The sequence below is a fragment of the Mus caroli genome, unplaced genomic scaffold (genome assembly GCF_978045245.1).
Source record: "Mus caroli unplaced genomic scaffold, Mus_caroli_1 scaffold_6, whole genome shotgun sequence".
NCBI lineage: Eukaryota > Metazoa > Chordata > Mammalia > Rodentia > Muridae > Mus > Mus caroli.
In genome coordinates, this window is record NW_028227261.1 from 72,305,164 (window position 1) to 72,328,792 (window position 23,629).

The 23,629-nt window shown below is 44.6% G+C and overlaps 1 protein-coding gene and 1 non-coding gene across 3 annotated transcripts in view; both read left to right on the forward strand.

Annotated features, from left to right (window-relative positions):
- Positions 1-23,629, forward strand: part of Ttc39b (tetratricopeptide repeat domain 39B) — a 103,884-nt gene that overhangs the window by 21,268 nt on the left and 58,987 nt on the right. Inside the window, exon 2 of one of the 2 annotated variants that reach the window (XM_021159755.3) lies at positions 5,110-5,144. In XM_021159755.3, coding sequence (XP_021015414.1) covers positions 5,110-5,144 — 35 coding nt within the window. Of the gene's footprint in view, positions 1-5,109; positions 5,145-17,295; positions 17,580-23,629 lie in introns of those variants that run through there. The other variant, XM_029476157.2, reaches the window with a different exon arrangement.
- LOC115031068 (U6 spliceosomal RNA) lies at positions 16,582-16,688 on the forward strand. The gene has a single exon (XR_003836633.1). It is a non-coding gene; the product is annotated as a U6 spliceosomal RNA (small nuclear RNA).

A 23,629-nucleotide genomic window follows, 5' to 3' on the forward strand; every position in this document is an offset into this window, starting at 1 on the left:
AGCCTGGAGATTTGATTGCATGTTCAAGGAGGCTCTTTTTATTTTTTTAACTTTTAATTTTTTAAATTTGATATAATTCAAAGAGTTTATGACTTTGGCCGTGTGCCAGCCTCTCTGCTTTACTCTTGAGGAGGCTGGATCCTAAAAAGATTGCATGTGTCAGCCAAGGTCACAGTGCTTACTGGCGGCCTGAGGTCCTGTGAGTCTGTGCTCAGGAGTTAGGCTTTCCATGCTGGAAGTCAACTGTGGGTTGTTTTTTTTTTTTTTTTTCCTTCTCCGTTCCAGGAGAAGCTCAGAATCTTGGGTATGATGAGGGATTCTAGCTCTGTCTTCAGGAGTCAGTTGACTCATCTCATTTCTGAGGATGAATATCCTATGTCCCTGTATTGGTGGAGTCTGTTCTGAGTCAGGCCTGTTCTATATGCACTGCGTCACCAAAATCCTCACAGGACTTCTGGGAGTGGGATGAGATTCCCGGCATAGCACCAGGAAATGGAGGATTAAAGGGCTAGACTTGCTTCAGGTCAGGATTCACACCCAGTCAGGTCTATCATCTCCCAAGCTAACTTGTATTTTCACCATGCTCTACTGACAAAATAAGTAAGTCATTAATGCATAATTACTTATAGTGCTAGTGCTCAGAGACAAACCTGCCCCTATGGATGTTAGAGCATGTGACCCATAGATTTTCCACAGAGCCCTGTACAGGCCTGCAGGAGGCTGGGAGGGTGGGTGGGGCTCATGCCATCACATTGTGATTACCCCAGTGGGCACCGAGTGCCCTCGGCTCTCTGTAGGTATTGTAACTGTCCACCAATGCTCCCAGGTTACAAATGCTAACACTGGGATGGGTGGAAAGGGTTTGCTACAGCGAAGGAAAAGGGAAAAGGAGAGGCTAAGACTGTGTGGACCTTTCTGTCCTGAAGTGATGGACCTTGGACACACCTTCCTCCAGGGTCATTAGGACCTCCAAGCCACCGTCCAAAGGGTTGCTCTGTACTCTCATCAAGTGCCAGCTCCGTGCCGTGGACAGGCAGCACAGTTTCTCACGAGTGAGAGGGAAAGGCATTTTTTGTCCTTTGACTTCGTTTTTAAAAAATGAAGATCTTCACGATATTGTGTGTGAATCACGTCTAGGCTGCTTCAGTGACTGAATCATCTGAATAGAATGCAGCTCATCAGAATGAATCGTGGGAAAAATGAACTCATTTGATTGAGACAGGGTCTTTCTGCTAGCCCTGGCTGTCTGTTCTCGATATGTAGACCAGGTTGGCTTGGAACTCACAGAGATCCAACTGCCTCTGCCTCCTGAGTGCTGGGATTAAATGTATACGCCACCACGTCTGTCCATGGTTCCTCCAATTCATGGAAGTGCTCAATTGAATCATTCTCACAGGGATGACTTAACCTACAATCCCAGGCTTTCATATCTGTGGGTTTAAAAAATGTATGTTATTTGTAAAAATGAAGCTTTAAGCCTCAAAAGGCTTTCGCCCAATGCTTGTAGTCACAGCACTTAGGAGAGTGAAGGGATGGGCCTGGTGGGCAGGTCCTTTGAGCTCCAGGGTTCCAGATCTGCCTAGACAATGCAGTGAAAGGTTGTCTGAAGGAAACAAACAAAGAAGCCAGACATAGTGGCTTTTAATTTCTGAGTTTGAGGCTAGCCTGGTCTACACAGAAAAATTTTAGCTCAGCCAGGGTGAAACCTTGTCTCAAATTCAAACCAAACCAACTCCACAGAACTTCCATAGGTAACAAGAGAGCACTTTCCGGAGGGTAACTAGAGAACAAAGCAGTAAGGTCACCTTTGAAGAATGCGTGAAATTATATTCAGTTAAAAATAGCCAAGGCAACCTCTGTCTTCAGGTAGTGATGTTACTGTTACACGATTAGAATTCTGTTTTAAAGAGCGTTTTGGTGTTTTGAGGTAGGTATTTGCAGCCCATTTAGGTCTTGAATCTTCAGTCTTCCTACCTCAGTCTCTTGAGTGCTAGGATTAGAAATGTCTGCCAACACATGTGAGTTTAAAATTGTCTGAAGCCCATTTTATTAACTGAAAGATCACCCCCCCCACACACACACACACAAATGAAAGTTGGATTTAAAGACCTTGGTTAGAGAATCAACTGGGCTGCGTCTTTTTCTTCTTTCTCTTCCCGTTAGTCTGCTCTAATTGAGACGTTTGTAGCCCTTGAGACCTGGAGAAGGTTGTGTTTTTGTTAACTGCCAGACCTAGGAGTAGCTACAGGTGGGGATCTGGAGGGGGTCTCTGGAGCATTAGCTTTTATAGCTTCTGACGAAGAACCCCCTGGTTCAGTTTAGGCTCACATAGGACTTGCTTTCATTTTCTTTTTCTTTTATGTATTTTCTGAGACAGAATTTCGCGATGTAGGTCTGACTGACCTAAAACTCGATTATATAATAATGTTCTTACATTAGATAATAGAATTTAAGATGACTCCGAAGAAAAGCAGAGAACAGTTTTGTTGAAGTTTGAGAGGGAAAACAAACAAAAACAAACAGCAAAAAACAGGGCAGGCAGGCTGCCAGTCCGGAGTAGGTGGGTAAGAAGAAAGTCAAGCCGTTTGAATTAAGGCCAGAGAAGATGGGAAGCTGGCAGGCATTAATTAATGAAGAATAGAGTTGCTGTGTATGTTCAGAGAGTGGAATGCCTAGAGCATCAGTCAAGCTGATTTAGGATCTTTGGCTGGTATCTGGAGATGGAAGGAAGAAGCTATGGTCGTGAGATAGGACTTGGAGCCTCAGGCAGGCTTAGTGAGCAGTGTACGGTTATTGTAGCCACATAGAGACATGCTACTTGCTCTGAAAGTACACACCTCACTGAGAGGACAGTTGTTACTCCCATTAAAAAAAGCTTTTTTTTTAAGGCTTGTTTTTATTTATGTATCTCTCTGGGTTCATGGTGCCCACAGAGGCGCTAAGAGGGTGTTGGAACAGTTGGAGCTGGAGTTACTGGTGGTTGTGAGCCCTCTGATGCTGATGCTGAGAATAGAACCCAGGTCCTCTGCAGGAGTGGCACCCAAGGATGCTCCTGACAGCTGAGCAGCTCTCCGACTCCATACTCATCTTTTAATATCTTTCAGGAGTATTGGACAGATTGCCAAGTGATGGACAGGTCCACATGGGTTAGCCCTTCAAGGGAAGGGGAAATAGTATTTCTTTGTGACCTTATACTACCTGGGTGGTATGCTGCCACCTAGGCTAGAGGTACAACTCAGGTCCTATTCTTTTTCAGCAAAAGTCACAGAACCGAGCTGATTAAAGTGAATGAAAGCAAAACAAAAGGAAATATAGGCATGGGTTACCAGGAGGAGTGGTCTTCCACTTGCCTCATACCTCCATTGCTGTTGTCACTGTGTTGCTGTGTATGAGTACAGCCAATGCGGGGGCGTGTGTCAGGGCAGGGTGCCAGAGAACAACTTCAGAGTTTTTTTTTCTCTCCTGTCTTTTGTGGGTTCTGGGGATTGAACCCAAGTTGTGAGGCTTGTGACACTCAGTCGGGGGTCCTACCCCACCAGTCACCAGCTGGCAGTCCCTGGTGTTTCTGACCTTAATGCAAGGCAGTGCACTTCCTGCTTTCACATGGTATTTTAAATCCCAAGGACTGCAACTGTGATATTTTCTCCTTCTTATAATTAGTTATTTGCTAGGTAAACAAGGAAGATGATTATAGATTATAAGTATTGTGGACGAAATAAGTCAGTTGATGAGAAATTATAAGTTGCTATTCTTGGTGACTTTAATTAGTGTGATCAAAGTCCTAACCTTGAGGAAATGACATTCGGTGGTAAAATCAAGTTGTGGGGATCAACCTGGGCTGGGGAGGGCCACACTGCTGGGAGACACACATGAGCATGGCATGTTAGAGGAGCAGAAAAGAAAGCTCTGTGGCTGAAGAGAAATGGGTGAGGGGCAGGCTGGAAGTGTGCTTCGAGGCAGGTGGACAGGGCTCTCATGGCTGCGGCAAGGAGCTGGGCCAGGGAAAGGGAGCTAGAGTAGGGCAGAGGTGTGTGCGCCTACTGAAAGGGAAAAGAGGGTGGACGTCTCGATGGAAGAAAGAGAGCACATGTGTGTGGTCTGTATGTGTCTGAGTGTGGACTGTGTTGTGCATGTGACATAGGGAGGGGGGAGAGGAAGGAGGGAGGGAAGGAGAGAGAGAGAGAATATGAATATTCTGGCTAGTTTTCTTTTCTTTTTCTTTTTTTTTAAAAGATGTATTTATTATTTTATGTATGTGAGTACACCATCACTGTCTTCAGACACACAGAAGAGGACATTGAATCCCAGTACAGATGGTTGTGAGCCACCATGTGGTTGCTGGGAATTGAACTCATGACCTCTGGAAGAGCAGTCAGTAGTCTTCATTGCTGAGCCATCTCTTTAGCCCTGAGCGTTTTCTTAATTAGTGATTGATGGAGGAGGGCCCAGCCCATTGTAGGTGGTATTATCCCTGGGGTGGTGGTCCTGGGTTCAATAAGAAAGTAGGCTGAGCAAGCCATGGGGAGCAAGCCAGTAGGCAGCACCCCTCCATGGCCACTGTGTCAGCTCCTGCTTCCTAGTTCCTGGCTTGTGTGAGTTCCTGTCCTGATTTCCTTCAGTGATGAACAGTGATACGGAAGTGTCAGCTGAGTAATTTCCTCTCCAAGTTGCTTTAGTCATGGTGTTTCATCACAGCGATAGTGACCCTAACTAGGACAGAAGATGCCGATGCCTTTGAGCAGGCTACTGGCAGGCAGCACGGCATGGTGGTGGGCTAAGCCTAGCTCAGGACCAGAGGATTGGTTGGTAGGTTTGAGATAAAGGCAGGAGAAAGCAAAGACTGATTGATGTGGGCATGTTCTATTACTTTTGGGGTGTTCTCTGTCGGGGTGAATGAAACAGAGCAGTGAAAGCTGCTCAGGCTGAATTCTCTGCCACAGTGGAAGCAGAAGGAAATCTTGCTTCAATTCACAGAGCTCTTCTGTGGGTGTATTCCACTAGGATTGTTACTGCCCCACCCCATCCTTTTCCCACCCCACTCCCTAATTTGTAGACTCATCCTTTTTCTCCATTCTTGAGAAACTCACTGTATGTTTTCTTCCTTTCCAGGATATCTTTGAAGATGCCTTGGAGACCATCTCTAGGTAAGTAATAACATAATAAAAAAAGTGAAGCTGGCCAGTGGTTGTCCATGCCCTTAATCCCTGCACTCGGCAGAGGCAGGTGGATCTCTGAGTTCAAGGTCAGCCTGGTCTACATAGGGAGTTCCTGGATAGAAAGGGCTACATAGAGAAAGCTTCTCTAGATAAACAAAAACAAAAACCAAACAAAACTGTGTGTCATAGTGAGAAGTTGATGGTTCTTGTGTATAAAATGTCAGTATTTCATTCTCTGTTTTGAGTGTAGTGGCCACTGTCTGGAAAACATCACAAGTCTATAACAAAAACGTTAGGATGTAATTACACTTAGGATCTACCAAGCATTCTCAACCATGTTTAATTCTTGCATTGTTAAAAGAATGCTTTCCAGCAAATTACTTTGTTTATAGCTAATTTTCTAAACATTTGTCCATATTATTTACACAATTAGCTTTATTATAGAGTGTTGCTTTTGCTTAGTATTTAATTTTAAGCCCGAGTGGTTTTTGTAATAATTTAAGATGACTGAATAGTATTAGGTCAAGTAGGATACTGTAGCTAGCTACCACTCCATTGTTAGATTTAAGCTGTTACCTGTCTAATTTTTTTAAAAAATTTTGTAGCTAGGAGGTCGTGGCACAGGATATTAGTCCTAGCGCTTGGGAGGCAGAGGCAGACGAATCTCTGAGTTTGAGGTTAGTCTGGTTTACATACAGATTGAGTTCCAGGATGGCCAGGGTTGCACAGAGAAACTCTGTCTTAAAAAGCCAAACAAGGGGCTGGTGAGATGGCTCAGTGGGTAAGAGCACCCGACTGCTCTTCCGAAGGTCTGGAGTTCAAATCCCAGCAACCACATGGTGGCTCACAACCATCCATAACGAGATCTGACTCACTCTTCTGGAGTGTCTGAAGACAGCTTCAGTGTACTTACATATAATAAATAAATTAAAAAAAAAAAGCCAAACAAACACGAAAACCCCTCCAGTGTTAAAGAGGACACTGAATCCTCTGGAACTGGAGTTAGGGGTAGTTTTGAGTGGCAGTGTGGGTGTTGTGAGTTGAATCTGGGTCTTCTGCAAGAGCAACAAGCGCTCTTAACCACCGAGCCATTTTTCCAGCACTAAAAAAGGTTTAAGTGATGTATGTTTTCATATATGTAACTTTGTAACACGTTTGAATTGTTTATGTTTGATTATTGGGAAATAATTAAGAACTTGGCTATAGGATTATTGGTTTAAAAGGGATGAATGGATATGTTTATTGCTCTTTACATATCCTGAAATACCAGTCTGTGGTAATTAGCTTGAGCTTTGTAACAGAATGTAATATAGCTCACTGCATGGCTTAAGCAACAGAAACTTACAGTCTCGGTGTTTTGAACCTTGGGAGTCTGAGGTAAAGGTGCCAGTGTGACTGGGTTCTAGTGAGGCCATGCTGTCTCCCACTTGTACAGGTTTGTCTTGCTCTGTCTTCACATGGTAGAGCACTGTTCTTGGGAGTCACCAGTCTCATTGTGAGTGCCTCACTCCTTTCCTGGGAGATGACACATACTTCAATCCCTAGCACTTTCAAAAAAGTTTCTTCTGATAATGTGGGTACCAGTCCTATGTGAGTGATACAGGCTTCAGTATTACCAACCCAGAGTGTGACCTGAAGATTAGTCACACTGTCCTAGTTAGAGAGTTGCTACTACTGTCATGAAACACCATGAGCAATGCAACTTGTAGAGGAAAGGGTTTGTTTCAGCTAAGATCCATCACTGAGGGAGGTCAGGACAGGAACTCAAATGCAGCAGGAACCTTGAAGCAGGAACTGACCCAGGACATGGAGGGATGCTTGCTTACTGCCTTGCTCCCCATAGCTTGCTCTGCCTGTTTTCTTTTCTTTTATTTTTTAAATTAGTGTTTTATTTTGTTTAAACTAGTCCAGCTGGCATTGGTTCATCATGGTACAGTCAAATATAAACATCTTTCTACAAATATTTTTAAGGGTTATTATTTTTTAGAAGATTTATTTATTATTATATCTAAGTATACTGTAGCTGTCTTCAGATGCACCAGAAGAAGGTGTCAGAGCTCATTACAGATGGTTGTGAGCCACCATGTGGTTGCTGGGATTTGAACTCACGACCTTCAGAAGAGCAGTCAGTGCTCTTAACCACTAGCCATCTCTCCAGCCCCTCTGCCTGCTTTCTTATAGAACCCAGGACGACCTGCCCAGGGATGGCACCACCCACAGTGGGCTGGGCCATCCCCCATCAATCACTAATTAAGAAAATGCCTTACAGGCTTGTCTACAGCCTAGTACTATGGAGGCGTTTTCTCAGTTGAGGTTTCCCCCTTTTAGATGACTCTAGCTTCTGCCAGGTGGACCTAAAGTTTGCCATCATCCATCCTTAAATGATACCTGTTTAGTGCCTAAGTATAAGACATTTACACGCCTTATTTGAATCTGTTTACTTTTGTTGTCATTACTGTTTAGAGACAGAGCCTTGTCTGGCCCTGGCTGGCCTCTAAATCTTGGTCTTTCTGTCTCAGCCTCTTGAGTGCTGGGATTACAGGCATTTCCACCAACTTGGACATCTATTATGTTCTTATGGATCTTCAGTTATATGCATCCTAATCTTCCATTTGCTATAGTGTGCTTAATACTTTTATGTTGGAACTGTAAATGTTTATTTTGTCCACAGGCTTTAATGTTTTCTTTTTTGTTGTTGTTGATTGCCCATGAATCTAAAACACAAACAAAAACAAAAGAATAGAAAAAGCCATGTTTTCATTTAGGAATGGCTTCAGATTTGAAGATTTCCTGTGAAAGGAGTAAAGAGAGCTCCCGTGCACCCTGCACTGGCTCCCCTTATCCGTCATTTATTAACCGCTGCATTATATTTCTCACACTGAGTAACATGGACCATGCTAGAATTCAGATCGGGAGTGTTCCCTACACGGCTTGTAATTTGTAATGATGTGGGCATTGTCCTCAGCCTGGTGCTCTTGCCAAGAACTGGGAAATTTTAAGAGCTGGGGCACAGTAAGTAGGCTGCAGGTCATTGGCAGTATGCTGACGAAGGAAATTAGGGGACTTCAGCCTCCCCCTTCCGTTTTTGCCTCCCATCTCCTTTGCCCTGCACTTCTGCCCAGATGTACTGCTTTGCCACAGACCTCAAGGTGATGAGGTGGATCAGCTGTGAAGTAAGCCTGAAAAGTGTGAGCCCAAATACCCTTTCCTTATCTGAAGTCGCCTGAGTGTCAGCATTTGTTACAGTAGTAGGAAGCCAACACTGATCACTTATGCTAACTGCGGTCTGTCCATTGTTCTTATTTATTTAGATTTCACTTAGGGTCCCTTCTTTCTCTTATCATCCCAACTATCATACCATTCTGTATTTAGACAGCGTTTCTCCTTAGGCTATTCTAGTACTGTCTGTCTGTCTGTCTGTCTGTTAGGCTATTCTAGTACTGTCTGTCTGTCTGTCTATTTATCTAATGTAATCTATCTATTTTTTGAGAAAAGATCTCACCATGTAGTCTTGGCTGGCCTGATGAAAAGTAGCGGCACGTGGACTATATAGTTTGAGTAAATCTAAATTGTTCATGAGTTTTGTGATTGGCGTGGCATGAGGAGGCAAGCTTTTAGGGAGGTATGGTCAGTCAGACCCATCTCATAACTTGTAGAGATCTGCTATGCGTGTTACACACAGCTCCCCACGAGCTCTCTTGTGAGATTCTATTTCTTGGTTGAACCATTTGGTGTTGATATGTGTTCCATGGTTCACTCATGACAAGCCATTCTTTCCCAGTCTGTGCACACACTCTTACGGTGGCGCATGAAATTGTTTGTTCATAAATAACCTTGACACAGCATAGATAGGAAGAGAACCAAAATGCTTTGAACTGGGAATGTGGCCCAGTTGAGAAGAGTATGCTTAGGACATGTAAAGCCTTGAGTTTTATCCTCACAGTCAGTACACTGAGAATGGTGATGCAAATTTGTAATTCCAGTACTCAAGAACTCAATTAAGTTCAAGATCATCCGTGGCCACGTAGCAAGCTTGAGGCTAGCCTGGGCTACATGAAAAGCTATCTTGGGAAAAAAAAAGTCTTTGGTGCTAGAGAGATGGTTGTGAATAGGGACATTTGCCACCAAGCCTGACGATCTGAGTTCATTCACCAGGAACCACATTCCTGAAAGCTGTCCTGAGCACACACATGTCTGCAAGCATATAACAGTGAGTGTAGAAAAGACATGGGGCTGTTGCCACAGTGCTGTTGAGTGGCTGCAGACTCCTGGAGCTGAGTAGTAGGGGGTGGGCTAGGCATTTGGGGGTCTCTCCCTTTGACAGTTTGGATTGACTCTTCTTCATAACCACAGTGGACAATGGGACAGCCATCTTTCCTCTTTTCACGGTAGTTAGAAAGAGTCGAGGGGGACACAGCACATTTGTCTTCAGACTGTTAGAGCGGTTGTGGGTTTAATGTGTTTTCAGCAATGGCTTCCATGCCGTAGCACTCTGTTAAGAGTTGAATTAACCCTGATGTAGGAGTTTATAGGTGTTTAATGGGATCCCGAGGATGCAGGAATGGTGATGGATGTGTCGATGCATAAGAGCTTCGGAGAGCTAGCTGTGTTTGGAGAAGGTGAAATAGGTGTGTTTAGCCAGGTGATTAGGAAATTACAATGGAAATAAATATTTTATGGACATCTTTCCTTTCTCACACCTGATCTTTTCAACTATAATTTGTAGATGAGTATGCAATAATGTAAAGCCATTCTCCCCTCATCTGGTGGCAATGTGCTATTTTATCTATCTTAAGGTTTTAAGGGTAAAATGTTGTCAATAACTGTTAGAAAGTATTTAATATTTTTTCTTGTTGGTTTGGTTCATTAGACACTCCTTCAGTGATAGTGATCTTTCAGTGGTATATGCAAAAGTAAGCAGTGACCACAGAGTTCAGACAAAGGGGCCAGGCTCCCACGGTGCCTTTATTTACCCTGTGGGTCCAACAGACAAGCAAAAGCCTGTGTCTCTTGGTCTCTACATGGGGAAGAGGCAAACACATCAAATGCACATTATCTTGTAAGGGCAGTGTGGTGGTTTGAATATGCTTGGCCCATGGGAAGTATCACTATTAGGAGGTGTGGACTTGTTGGAGGAAGTGTGTCACCATGTAGGTTGGCTTTGAGTATTGTCCTATGCTTTTAAGCTCTGCCCAGTGCAGAAGAGAGTTTCTGGCTGCCTATGGATCAAGATATAGAACTCTTAGCTTCTTCTCCAGCACCATGACAGCCTGGATGCTGCCATGCTTTTTGCCATGATGATAACAGACTGAACCCCTGAACTGTAAACCAGCCCCAGTTAAATGTTGTCCTTTATAAACGCTGCATTGGTCTTGGAGTGTCTTCTCAGCAATGAAACACTAACTAAGGCAGGAAGTAAGGCCATCCATGAGAGTGGAGTCCTTACGACCTAATTGTCTCCCCTGAAGCCCAGTCTGCTACCCTGGCATCTGAGGATTAAGCTCCAACAGAGGAATTTTGGAGGTCCACAGATACTCATGCCCTGCTGAGAAAATATACCAAAAGAGAATATAAGGATTTGCACATATTTAAAAAACTCCAGCCAAGAGATAGTTAAGTTGTTAAAAAAAGTAAGCTGCTCTTCCAGAGGACCTGGTTTGCTTCTCAGCCTCCACACAGCAGCTCAGGATCTTCTTTAACTTCCGTGCCAAGTGTTCTAAAGCCCTCTTGGCTTTTCACCAGACATACATGCAGCAAAAACACTTGTGCATGTAAAAGTAAAAAAATTCCTGCCAGCACTGTGCACTTACACAGGATACCTGCTGTGATTGTTCAAAGACTGATGAAAGAGGTCTTTAAAATATATGCTTCTTCACAAAATGACTCGTGACTGGCAATGTTTATCAGCTCACATAGATAATCCACCAGTGCTCAACCTAATGATGCAAACACTACCCAGTGCTAAAGGAGTCACTTCTGCCATTTCTCAACCATTGGTGGACTCAGTTTTTATTTGAGCTTTATGTAAATTGCCAGCTCCTTGCTGGCAGGTCCAGACAAGAGGAGAGAAGTCCTGGTTCCACGGGGGCTCTCCTGGACTGAGTGGTATGGCAGGTGTCTACGGCCCAAAAGAAACACACCGAGCCGGGAGTCTTGTTGAAGCAGGAACTCGACTATGGCATCAGCCTCTCGCTTATATAAGTTTGGATTTTTGGTGGGGTAAGATGACGTAGGAGGTGGGGAAGGGTGATGGAGGGTTTGGAGTGACTGACAGGGCCAATGGCAAAGCTTTACCTCAGCAATGGCGGGGCAGAGGAAGGGGCAAACAGGTCTTACTGAGTCACCCTGATAAGGGACATGATTGAGACCGTCTCAAAACTTGAGCCAGACTCGGGTTGGTCCTCAAGGCCCAAGCCAGGGCCAAAATGGGGCCCAACATAAATGGCCTGCCATTGAGTGTTAGATGAGTCCGTTGCCTTTTAACTCCCACTGTCTTCTGGCTGCCTTTTCCCTGTCACGCCATCTGTTTTCTTTCTACCTTTGATAAAACTGTCACTTAAAATGACTAATAACACATTTAAAGGCAGATACTTGAGAATTTCATCCTTTGAAACGTGTCTCTCTCTATTTTGTGAGTTAATCAGTGCCTCTCTAGCTCTTCCTCTTCCGCCTTCTTCTCTCTTTGAGCCCAGAGGATGGCATCTATAGAACTCCTCAAAGGCTTAGACATACTGGGCCAAGCGACATTTTACTGAGTGTAATTTAGTCTTGTGTATCGTGAACATTTAATAAGTCACTAACAAATTAGGAAGTGGTGGCAGGGGACTTACATGGCTTTCGTTATTGTGCAGTCATTTCCGAGCTGTGTGTTTTGTTTTGTTGTTCAGAACAGCAGTTCTTAGCTGTCATCACGGCGTTCTGACCTTGCCTACATTGCTGATGGATGCCCTTCCAGTGTTGTGTCCCACAAATGTCAGGTAGAAGCTTTTGATATCTATCTACTCAGGCAGCCTCACCTGTGCCTTTGAGTACCTAACAAAAAGTTCTGCGGGTCAGCCCTCCCATCCACTAAGGGATTATTTGGCATTTAAAAACTGTGGGCGGCCGGGCGTGGTGGCGCACACCTTTAATCCCAGCACTCGGGAGGCTGAGGCAGGCAGATTTCTGAGTTCAAGGCCAGCCTGGTCTACAAAGTGAGTTCCAGGACAGCCAGGGCTATACAGAGAAACCCTGTCTCGAAAAACCAAAAAAAAAAAAAAAACTGTGGGCCAATCTAAAAGAAAATATGTCCAGAAGAATGTGTGATTTGGTGTAATTTTTGTGAGAAAGTTAATCCCTTGCTTAGCTGTTTGAAGTGACACCTGTGCTTTTATTGTGGCCTCTTGTGGCATCAGTACAGTGCTATCATTTACAGACAGGTCGATCCTATATTTTGAACAGAACTTATTCACTAAAATAGTCTATGGATGCTTTCCACTTAATTCCGTGTAAGTAAGAATACATACACCTTTACCCTATGAAGTAACTGAGTTGTAAGTATTTTGTTAACTTAGATATAAAACAAGCTTCACAGATAAATGCCAGTCAATGTTCAATAGATATCGAGAAAATACTGCTGGTTTTTTTTTGGGGGGCGGGGGTGGTTGAGACAGGGTTTCTCTGTATAGCCCTGGCTGTCCTGGAACTCACCTTGTAGACCAGGCTGGCCTCGAACTCAGAAATCTGCTTGCCTCTGCCTCCCGAGTGCTGGGATTAAAGGTGTGCGCCACTACGCCCGGCTTGCTGTTTTCATAGAACTATTATACCACCCAAGATGTGAGATATTCTGATTATTTTCATGCAGCTGCATAATGGCTCTAACATTAAAAAACCTTTTTTTATAAAAGAAAAGAAATTCTTCTACATTTAACAGACAAGAGAAAAGAACTCTAATTTGCATATTTCCCCATTTCTGAGATCTACCCCATCAGACCATGGGTAAGAGAATACCTGCTTTGCATGGTGGGGGTGCTGGTGCCACCTTCCTGCTGCTCCTCCTCCTTCTGCTCCTCCTGCTCCTGCTGCTCCTCCTCCTCCTGCTGCTCCTCCTCCTTCTGCTCCTCCTGCTCCTGCTGCTCCTCCTCCTGCTGCTCCTCCTCCTGCTGCTCCTCCTCCTGCTGCTCCTCCTCCATCTCTTTTCCCATACTAATTTTATGAATTTGCAAGACGCTCTAGACTTAACAGACATCTTTTGAGCACATTTTCTACATCCTAGAGCCTTAAGTTAGTTTGGGGACCAAAGCTGGTTGTATATGGATAAAAATTCTAGGAAGTCTCTAAGCTTCCCTGTTGTGGGAAGGAACTGGCACTAGTGCCTGCAACCAATGGGCCACTGGGCTCCTGTCAGGCCATCTCACTCAGCGGTCCCTCTGCCTGCCATCTCTCTGGGGGGGAAGGGGGAGGGCGAATTCCTCTCAATACCATGCAATGCACCACTCACCTCATGGTCAGCCATCACATCACCCAATTACCCGATAGAATTAAAACTCTTAAGCTTATAGTTAACCAATTAGATTTATGTATTAATAATATCACAACTTACAAAATGCCAATACAACAATTTCAGAGCCAATTGATAATGATAAATGCTTTACCCCTATTAATCTAACCTTACAAAACCACAACTACTTGTGGCTGGTAAATGCCACAGAGGTTCATGTGCACAGGCATCTTCCTTCTCTCTCCCCTGAGATGCTCTCTGTCTCTTCAACGCTTAGCTCCGCCTCCCTTTTCCCTGTCCAACCCAGGCCTCCTCTGCACTAATGTAAATGGACAGGGAAAGTTCTGCAACACTTCCCTTAGTTTATTTTTGCGGTGTGATAAAATACATACCAAGGGAACTTACAGAAGAGGGGTTTTTTTTGGTACTCTTCCAAAGGGGAAGTCCACAATAGTGTAAAAGGCATGGCAACTGTAGCAGTTAGCTGGCTGGTCATAGCTTCAAACACAGGCCGAAAGAAAAGAGAGTGAACTGGAAGTGGGGAGAGGCCGTAAACTCTGAAAGCACACCAGAACCCCAATTTCTTCAAACAGCACCACTAGCTGGTGACTTTCTCCTTCAAACCACCACGCCTTCCCTGACATCCTCCTCCAACCTGGCCTCTGGGTCAGCACTGCTGGGGCGAAGGGTGCAAACACACATGCGGGTGGATGGCTTTTATACCAGAGAAAAAGTACTGGAAGCCTACTGTATAAACATTATGAGTAAACAGGCAAACCATTCTGTACTCATTGGGTAAAGAAGTATGTTTTATGTCTGCCGCTTGCCACCATCCTGAGGAAACACTTATATAAGGGAAAGGAAAACTGAAGGCTGGGACTGCATCTCAGTGATGGAGAGCTTACCTAGTGCTTGTGCAGGGCTCTGGGTTTGATTTCTAGTGTTCTCTCTCTCCCTGCCCCGCCCCCATTCCACTGCTCCCCCCCCCCCCACTCCCCATCCCCATCCCACCCCTGCCACAGAGCCATGTAAAAAGCTCCATTTTAAGTTATCACACCTTCCAGTGTTCTTAATATTTAACCTTCTTCAGCTTCTGGGCATAGCAGTTGGAGATACTTAGAAACCTGTGGTCTCTGGCTACTTAAAAGATTTCTGGAGTTATGAACATAGCCTACCTCTTGTAATTTTTAATTGTTATATTCTAATTGATTAAATGTATAACAGTTTATACACATACCAGTTCTCATATTCAAAATATATATAAAATAAAATACATTTTAAATAAAATGTAGTTAAAATCTACATTTAAGTTTTGGTGGAGGATAAAGAAATATTAGTTGAAAGACATTAATAATGATGACAAGCCAAGGTGCGAATTACACTGTACTGAGAGCTTTGCGGTTGGATTGCTATGCGCCACCCCTCCCGCCATGTTCATCTTCACAAGAGCAGGTCTTTGATGTGTTCCTTGCTGTCTGTGGTTCTTTTTGGTAGCACAGTGTTGATTACATCTGGTGAATATATATAGCTTCTTCTCTGTATAGAATTCCTGGAGAGTAGTAGTTATATTTGCTCTGCTCATCACACTATTTAGCCCATAGTAGGTATACAAATATAGCAACTGTCATTATGTGTACTAACTCTAGTGAGCATTTTTAGAAATCTGGGTGGTCGGGCCAGCAAGGTGGCCCAGCAGATAAAGGTGCTTGCTGCAAAGCCTGGCTACCTTGAGCTCAGTCTTGGACCCTCATGGCAGGAGAGAGCGAACTCTTAAAGGCTGTCCTCAGGTCTTCATATGTGCTGTGGTACCTGTGTGTTCCTCTTCCCCAACAAATAATAAACAGCTGTAAAAGAGTAAAAAGAAGTACAGCTGGTTAGACGTAGGTCACATATATGGGTAAATAGTTTTATTTTTTATGAAGAGATGCTGTGTATCTAGGGAGAAAGGAAGCTGACCAGATATAGAAAGCTGATTCTGAGAACAGGTCATGACAGCTGGGAGACTCACAAAGCCCCTCCCTAAAGTTGTATAAGCAGAAGACAGTTGCTGGAAGAAGAGACAGAGGTGCGTATAGGTTGGCCAGGACTCTGTAGACACAGTCCCTCCTGAGTTCTCACCCATGCTGGGTAGAACTGTTAGGGGTGTCTCTTTCACCTTGGAGTCTTCTGTGAGTGACCCCAGTGAACTCATTCAGTCATCAAGCAAGACTTGGCTGGAATGGTTTCTTTGTTTTGTCCTCAGTTTCTTACCTGGGATGACTAGACATTTGTTCACATCATCCCAGGAAAAGCCATGAGCATGAAGATAATACATTGCATGGAGAGCAAATATAAAAATGAAAAAACAGAATTGTTAGGTCCCGTCCATATGACAAGAAACAGCGAATATTCTAAGTTACAAAGTGTTGGCGGTAACTATCTCTGGGTTATGGGGTTGTATATGGTTTTAATCTTTTTCTAGTTATTATTTATAATGTGGAAACACCAGCTTATTTTACTTGATAGTAACTTTTTTCTTTACTGAGTCAGTGTCTTATATAGCCTAGGTTGTCCTGGAATTCATCACGTAGCTGAGACTGGTTGTAAAATCCTGATTCTTCTGCCTCCACCTCCCCGGTCAGGGATTACAGGCGTGTGACACCACATCCAGATACTACTTTTATTATCAGAAACAATAATGGTTCCTATAAGAAGACAGTTTCAGCTCTGTTGTGAGCTGAGCCCCCGTTAGATGGAACCAAGTCATAGCTTCAGAATCTTGCTTATTTAGGCTCTCTGGAGTGGAGCTCTTTAAAGATGATGTTTTTGGTTTTGGATTAGCCAAATCCACTTCAAGAGCTGGGCTTGATAAGGTGTATCTATATTAGCCTAGAATTTGGGAAGAGGAGGCAGGATAGCCTGGGCTACAGAGCTAGACTCCATGCCAACAATCAAAACTCAAAGATAGTGCTCGCTTCGGCAGCACATATACTAAAATTGGAACGATACAGAGAAGATTAGCATGGCCCCTGCACAAGGATGACACGCAAATTTGTGAAGTGTTCCCTATTTTTAAGAAGCGGGAGTGGGTGGGTAGGGGAGCAGGGCGGGGGGAGGGTATAGGGGATTTTTGGGATAGCATTTCAAATGTAAATTGAAGAAAATAGCTAATAAGAAATTGAAAAAAAAAAACCTTCAAAGATGAAGAAACAGCAACCAAAAAACCACAACTCTAAACCCAAACACACTTGAAATAATATTTATTAGATGCCAATCTGAAATTGGCCTTTCCAGCAACCTTGATCTAACTGCCATGTGATAGGTGTTGGCCACTGAAATATCAGGCAAGACTGAAAACTATAGAGAAACCGATTTTTCCTTATTCTTTGCCCCTCAATTGTCTTTTAAGAAAGTCCATGGGTAGAAAATGTAAATCATGTCTGGGAATAACAACCTGTTCTCACATTTTTCTTAAAGTAATTCATGCTACTTCTTGATAGATGGAGAAATGCCTAGGTTAGGTGAGAAATCCCTGAAGGTCCTACGGTTTTTTTTTAATAAGCCCAGTCCATCTGTACCTGCCTACCAGCTCTTCTAGGATAATTAAACAGTGATGGATTAGGACTAGGCTGTGGCAGGGATTGGGAAAAAAAATCTCCCAGCATCCCTTCCTGCGGAAGCAGCCGCCACAGTAGTGAATGTAGCTGCCACTGTCACTGACAGGTCTTAAATTCACCCCTGCAGTGCTCCGGGAGCCTGGCTGATGCCGGTAACTTCTCTGCCAGGTCTGGCCATTGAAAGCTCGAGACTGGGGAACGAAGCAGACGTTGAAGGTTTCTGTTGGTTTTACATTAAGGAAGGACTCCTCTTTTTTAGTTGGTTTTTAAAAAGAGCTGGTAGGAGAGAGAGCCATCCTCACAGTGGAACCGGGTTCTTTCCTCTGAAGTTACAGCTGCCGTAAACCCGTGAGTATGTTGTATTTATTTAGCAGTTCCAGGGGGACATGATTGCAAGGTCCTCTCTAAGTCTGTGAGGATTTATTTAAGGAAAGCTTTGGGGAAATAAATTAAAGAGTTTGGTTTCATTAGAGACCTGCAGGTTTTGTTAGATGACATTGTCCTCTTAGCAGCTTCCTGTCAGGCTTGCCGGGTCTTCCCACGCCCCCTCCCTTTTTGACTCTTCCCGGAGAGCTGTAATTGCAGAAAGCCGCATGCACGTCTGTGTCTGTGAGCCTGCCTGAGCCTCAGAGGCTGTGGTCTCTCCCAGTGCCCTGGCGGGCTGACCATGGCTGGCTGACCACTGCTGCAAGGTGTGCCCTGGGGCTCCCGAGACTCCCACTGCAGAACAATGGCAGCAGGAGGAGGCTCACTTGTGTTTGTCTTAGGTCCACTGCTGCCTTCTTCTTAGCATTTTAATCTTGCTATGTTAATTAAGACTTTAAAGATGAATAAAGTGATGTTCATACAGAAATAGCCTGTGCCCTTTATCCTAGACCTTCAGCTCCTACTGGGTGATAGTGGCTTCAGCTAGTCTCCTCAGCAGATCAGAGTGACTGTGAGCCCCCAGAAAGTGAGCTCTGCTTCACGGACATTTTTAAGTTGTGCACGGGAATCACTGCTGACTTGTGTGTCTGTGTGATGCAGATCCAGAACTCAGAACATCTGTCCTGAGTCATCGTGCCCCACTTTCCCCCTCTGGAATTCACCAGAGAGTGCAGCTGTTTGCTGGATTGGTGAACGCACCCTGAGAATCCTGTTAGCACAGAGGTTGATTTGGGATTCCTCTTGTGACCTCACATGTTCTTGATTGGGCTTTGTGAACTGATTAATATCAGTTGGCCATTGATAACCTTTCTGTATCCTAAAACCACACTAAAGTGGTTTTTAGAAGAGAGGTTGGCAGTCAAAATACTTTTAAACACCAACTGGTAGCAGTCATCTTTGTACATTTAGTATGCCTGACTTAATATAGGAGCTTTCCGAATACCAGTATTTGGTTGATTTCCTGCAGACTAAAAATAAATACAGGATTATTTTTTAAAAAAAAAAAAAGAAAAAAAAATCCCTGCCACCTAGAGATCAAACATCTGCTGTTTTTATTTTTAAACATTTTGTCATACCTAAATGCAGCAACTTGAATTTAATTAGGAAGGGTTGCTAAATTTAGGACACTCTGCCTTTAAACTAGCAAAGAACATTCATTCATTCATTTATTCATTCATTCATTCACAAATGTTAACATTTGTTGCAAAGCTTTTTTTCAAGCTCTGGGGAGATGAGGCTGAAGAAAACATTGTATTTAGATTCCTGGAACAGATATTTTAAGTAGATAAAGAAGGCAGCTAAAAACTATTTACCAGTTATTTCATTAGAGCTGTGGTGAGCTTTTCAGCTATGTAAAAGTACAGGCTACGTTTATGAGCAGCTTTATATGGAACACATAAATGCTTGAAACTTGTGCTGCCTCAGATCTTTTGTCACGGAGCCTTTGAGTTCTTAGCTGGAGAGGTATGTTAGAAATATTTCCATTAGTTCAATGAGCATGGACTAGGCATGGTAAGTACAGAGTTTAGAAGAGAAAGAACTGGTTTCTGCGTTGGTTGGCCCACTGGGGAAGGGAGGGAGACTGGTTATCATGTACATCTGTGCCACCGTTTTTCCTGTCTTAGGGGAGTCATAGAACTAGACTCTTCTTCAAAAGGCTTCTGGGCCAGGCCTAATGCCCCTCCTCCACTGCTTCTTCTCTCTCTTCCTCTGCTTCTCTTCTTCTTCTTTTTTTGGTTTTTCTTTTTTTTTTTTTTTTTTTTTTGGTTTTTCGAGACAGGGTTTCTCTGTATAGCCCTGGCTGTCCTGGAACTCACTTTGTAGACCAGGCTGGCCTCGAACTCAGAAATCCGCCTGCCTCTGCCTCCCGAGTCTTTTTTTGGTTTTTCAAGACAGGGCTTCTCTGTGTAGCCCTGGCTGTCCTGGTACTCACTCTGTAGACCAGGCTGGCCTCGAACTCAGAAATCCACCTGCGTCTGCCTCCCAAATGCTGGGATGCACCACCACGTCTGGCTCTTTCCTTCTCTCTCTCTCTCTCTCTCTTTTTTTTTTTTTTGGTTTTTCGATTTCCTTCTCTTTTTACTTATAGCAACTGTCCTGTCACAAAAGAGGAAATTTACTCTTGGTTAAAGCACAGGGCCATTTCAGATTGCTGATTGTAATGACCGAGTCTTGCCCATTGCCTGGGGTCATCGGAGTGCTGATTGTAATGGCACCAACTCCTTGAGTGATTGCATTGTGTCTTCTAGCTGGAGGTTGATTGGGGGGAGTCTCCCCCAATTAACCCTCCTCTGCTATAAGTTTCAGTGTGTTGCTGGGTATCATAAATCATAAAAATGAAGAAGTGATTATTTCCTTAGGCCCCAAGCCCAGATCTTCTATCATTTGCACTTGCTTTCCCCTTGCTCGCTTCCATCTTCACCTCCTTTTAGAGAAGCAAAGGCTGTGTATAGACAGACTGAGCTTCAGTGGTGGGCCAGGGAAAGACCTGCAAGAGGTTCATCTGAGAAAAGAAACGGCCTTGGGAAGAAGCTAACATTTCTTGCACTTCCTGTTCAGATTACTGTCAAGTCCAGATAGCTGTCAACCTTAGCAGAGCTCCCACGGTCCCAGAGCAGTGTGTCAGCTCCTGCATGCAGTAATGAGGCAGAGTGACTTCAATAGACACATTCTAGCAGGTTTCCCTTGATCTGCCACAGTTTCTAGGTGGCGCCACTGCTTTTTGGTGGGAACTGTGACAAAGAACTGCGAACCCATGGGATCTGTTAACACCACACTCCCCAAGTAAGTCCCCTTTGTGCTTCCAGCTTGTCACCTTAAACCCAGCAGCTTTGGCTGACCTGGGTCTGTTCACCCAGCTGCTGGACAGTTGTTAGTTTATGCGTTAACAGTTTGCGACCAGAGTTAGCTCTCTTAAAGCTTGTTTGAGCCTTGATTGCTGTGCCCATCCTAGGAATTGCCCACCCTCTGGCTGTACCCATGTGTTTGCTGCCTCTGCACTGAAGGCATGAGCACGTTGGCCAGGCCAGGCCTGTGGGTGTTGGAGACCCCTCTCTAGGCTAACACTCTGACATCAACCTAACTGCCATGTGGCCTCTGTGAGAGGTGGCAAGTGCTGCTCTAATGCAGACTTCGTGCCTAGCATGTGGATTTGTGCACATTTCACACATGGATTCCTCTTCTTTTGATGTTTAATCAGTCCACAGGTGTGGACAGTCCTTAGCGACCATTCAAGTGGCACGGATGGGTTTCTTTAGTGATTATGTAGATTAGTGTACTATAGAATGTTATTTGAAATCATGCAGGTGGCTGCACTTCAGAAGAAGAAGAACACGGGGCTAAGACTTGAATTTCACCTGTGGTTGGGGCTGTGGTCATTATCTTTTTAGACAGAGAGTACGGCAGAACTTGAGCCTCTCAATTACCCACAAACCAGGACCTAACACAGAAATTTACCTGCTGTTCACCTCCGAAATAGCTTAGGGTTTTCCTTTTCCTTTTCCTTTTCCTTTTCCTTTTCCTTTTCCTTTTCCTTCCCTTTCCTTCCCTCCTTCCCCCTCTTTCTGCCCCTCTTTCTTTGCAGTAGCATCCAGTTGTGGAAGCCATTCTATCTGATGGCTGAAATAAATATAGCCTATCATCATCTAGGAGAGCATGGAAGTTGGAGAAGAGGAAATGCTGGTGCTTGATTTCTTAAGCGTTTATGAAGCCCTCCTTCCACGCGGACACAGCCACAGCATCCCTGCACTACAGTCCCGTGCTCACTTCATAAACTGCTCACCACAACTCAAATAACCAGTCAGAGAGCAGAGACGCAGACAGTCTGAGAAAATGGCTTTTTTGTGGTCGTTGTTTTCACTCCCTCTCTTGGACTAGGAGGTGGATGAAAGAAAATCTTGTCTTCGCAATTGTTTAGTTTCAGTTGGGTGGGGGCTTCTTTTCTTTCTTTTTTTCTAAAGTGCTCAGTTTCTTTCCAGTTTTCGTCACACTGAAAACCTGCATTTGCTCTGCACCCTGCAAATATTTGCTTCCGTGCTGGGAGGCGTATTGTGATTGGCCAAACACCGCTTTTAGCTGCCCCAGGACTACTGGAAACATTAGGCAGAACTGCTGAGTAGCAGGAATGCCCTGGTCTGTGTAATGGGAGCCCTTGGTTGTCCTCACCTTAAGTGGCCCAGTAGCATCGCCACTGATTACAACCCCGTGCGTTTATTTATGTGGCGTCTCAGTTTAAAAGGTGATTTTACAGCGGATCCATTAGACTGAGCTGGGAATTGTTCTTTCCTGCTCTTGCTGAGGCCTACCATCAAAACTGCTGACACACCTAGGGGAGCAATCCAGTTTTGCCCTGTTTCTCTCTACGCCACCTCCCCTGTCCCTGGGGTATTCTGGTGAGAAAGAGATGAAGTAAATTTATTGCTGGGAGCGAGGAGGATTTTCTTCCTGTTTGTCTTTCAGTTAAGAGATGAGCAGTGGGGCCTGGGAAGATGGAGTAGGAGCTGCGCACATCTCCGGCAGACATGCCGCCCTCTTGTAGTTTATTTGGAATAACACAGGAAATTTGATTTGCTCTGCCTAAGGACAGAAGTTGGAAAGGTCTAGATTTCTGCTCTTGGGAGCTTGCAGCGTCTTCAGGCAAGGAAAACAGCACTCCTTGGGGAATAGTGTCTTTTCAGGTCTGAGCTGGTTTATAAGCTAGGTGAAAATGAACTCTTATTCTTCCCAAATGGTTTGGCTTTGCTGTAAAGCCCCCATTCCCACCAGGAACAGAGAACAAACCGACGTGGAGCTGGCGTTGCTAAGTTGACTTTCCTATTGCCAGTACCCTCTTTTGGAAGGGTGCTGGCTTTGGGAGTGGTGAGGGAGAGTCATTGGCAAGTGACCTGAAACTCTGCGGCGGCTGTGTCTAGCTCCTTTCTCTCCTTCCAGGGAGAGCTTAGCTGCAAGTGATTGGGAGGAGCCCCTGCCTGGCTGGGAGCTGCCATCCTGCCTTCCCACTGGCTTCTAGCCTGGCTGGGGAGATTGTAGAGGCCTGGAGTGGGTGGCTGTGGTAGTTATTGGTACCTGTGGGGTGTGTGAGTGGACCCAGCCTTGATCCTGGGGGTTATAGTTCTCTCTTGATATTGGTTGGCCCACAAGAACCCTGGATGCTGAAGCTATTTCCACTTTGTCACTAAGCTAGGCTGAAAATAGCCTCATTTTGTAGTAATTCCAGACAGAGAGGGAACATGCAGTAGTCAAATGAAGAGCCAATGAATATGCTTAATCTAGCTTCAGTATGGACTTTTTATTTCCTCTATAAGCTGGGTATGGTGGCACACATCTGTCGTCATCTCAGCCTTTGGGAGATTGAGGCAGGAGGATTGCAAGCTTAAAGCTGGTTTGGGCTATATGAAACTCTGTCTCAGAAAAGGTGGTGGTGGTGGTGGTATATATTCCTTGTGAGTCATTCGAGAGTGGGATGCTACAGAAGGGCGATGGGAGTCTTCCCAGTGAACAAGGCTTTTTCTCTGCTTCCATGTCCTCAGCTTTCTGCCTGTGCTTCTCGCTCTGAAGTTAACTTTATGTCCTTGAGAACCAGCCTTGAGTGCCTTCCCTCCCTGGCTGATGGCTGTCGATTGACTTTCCCACAGTTGGCCTTAACAGTGAGTGTGTCGAGGTTGGTGGGTAGATCAGGGTGGCTGGTCTGCTCAGGGGAGGGTGGACAACCCTTCAGTTGTCCCCTGGTTCCTTTACCCAGTCGGCGTAATGCTAAATGAAGGTTCCCTCTTGCAAAGCCCAGGGATAACTGCTGAGACACTGGCTTTCTTCAAGATGTTTGCTGTCCCTGGAAGAGATCGTTGTTTAGGAGTTGGCTCACTTTGCTCTTCCTGGATGCTCCATCCTACTCGATGAATACAACTTAAGTGGTGTCAGTTAGCATTCTGCCACGTTCATCGATACTTCACTACCGTGTTGCTAAGCCACATCTC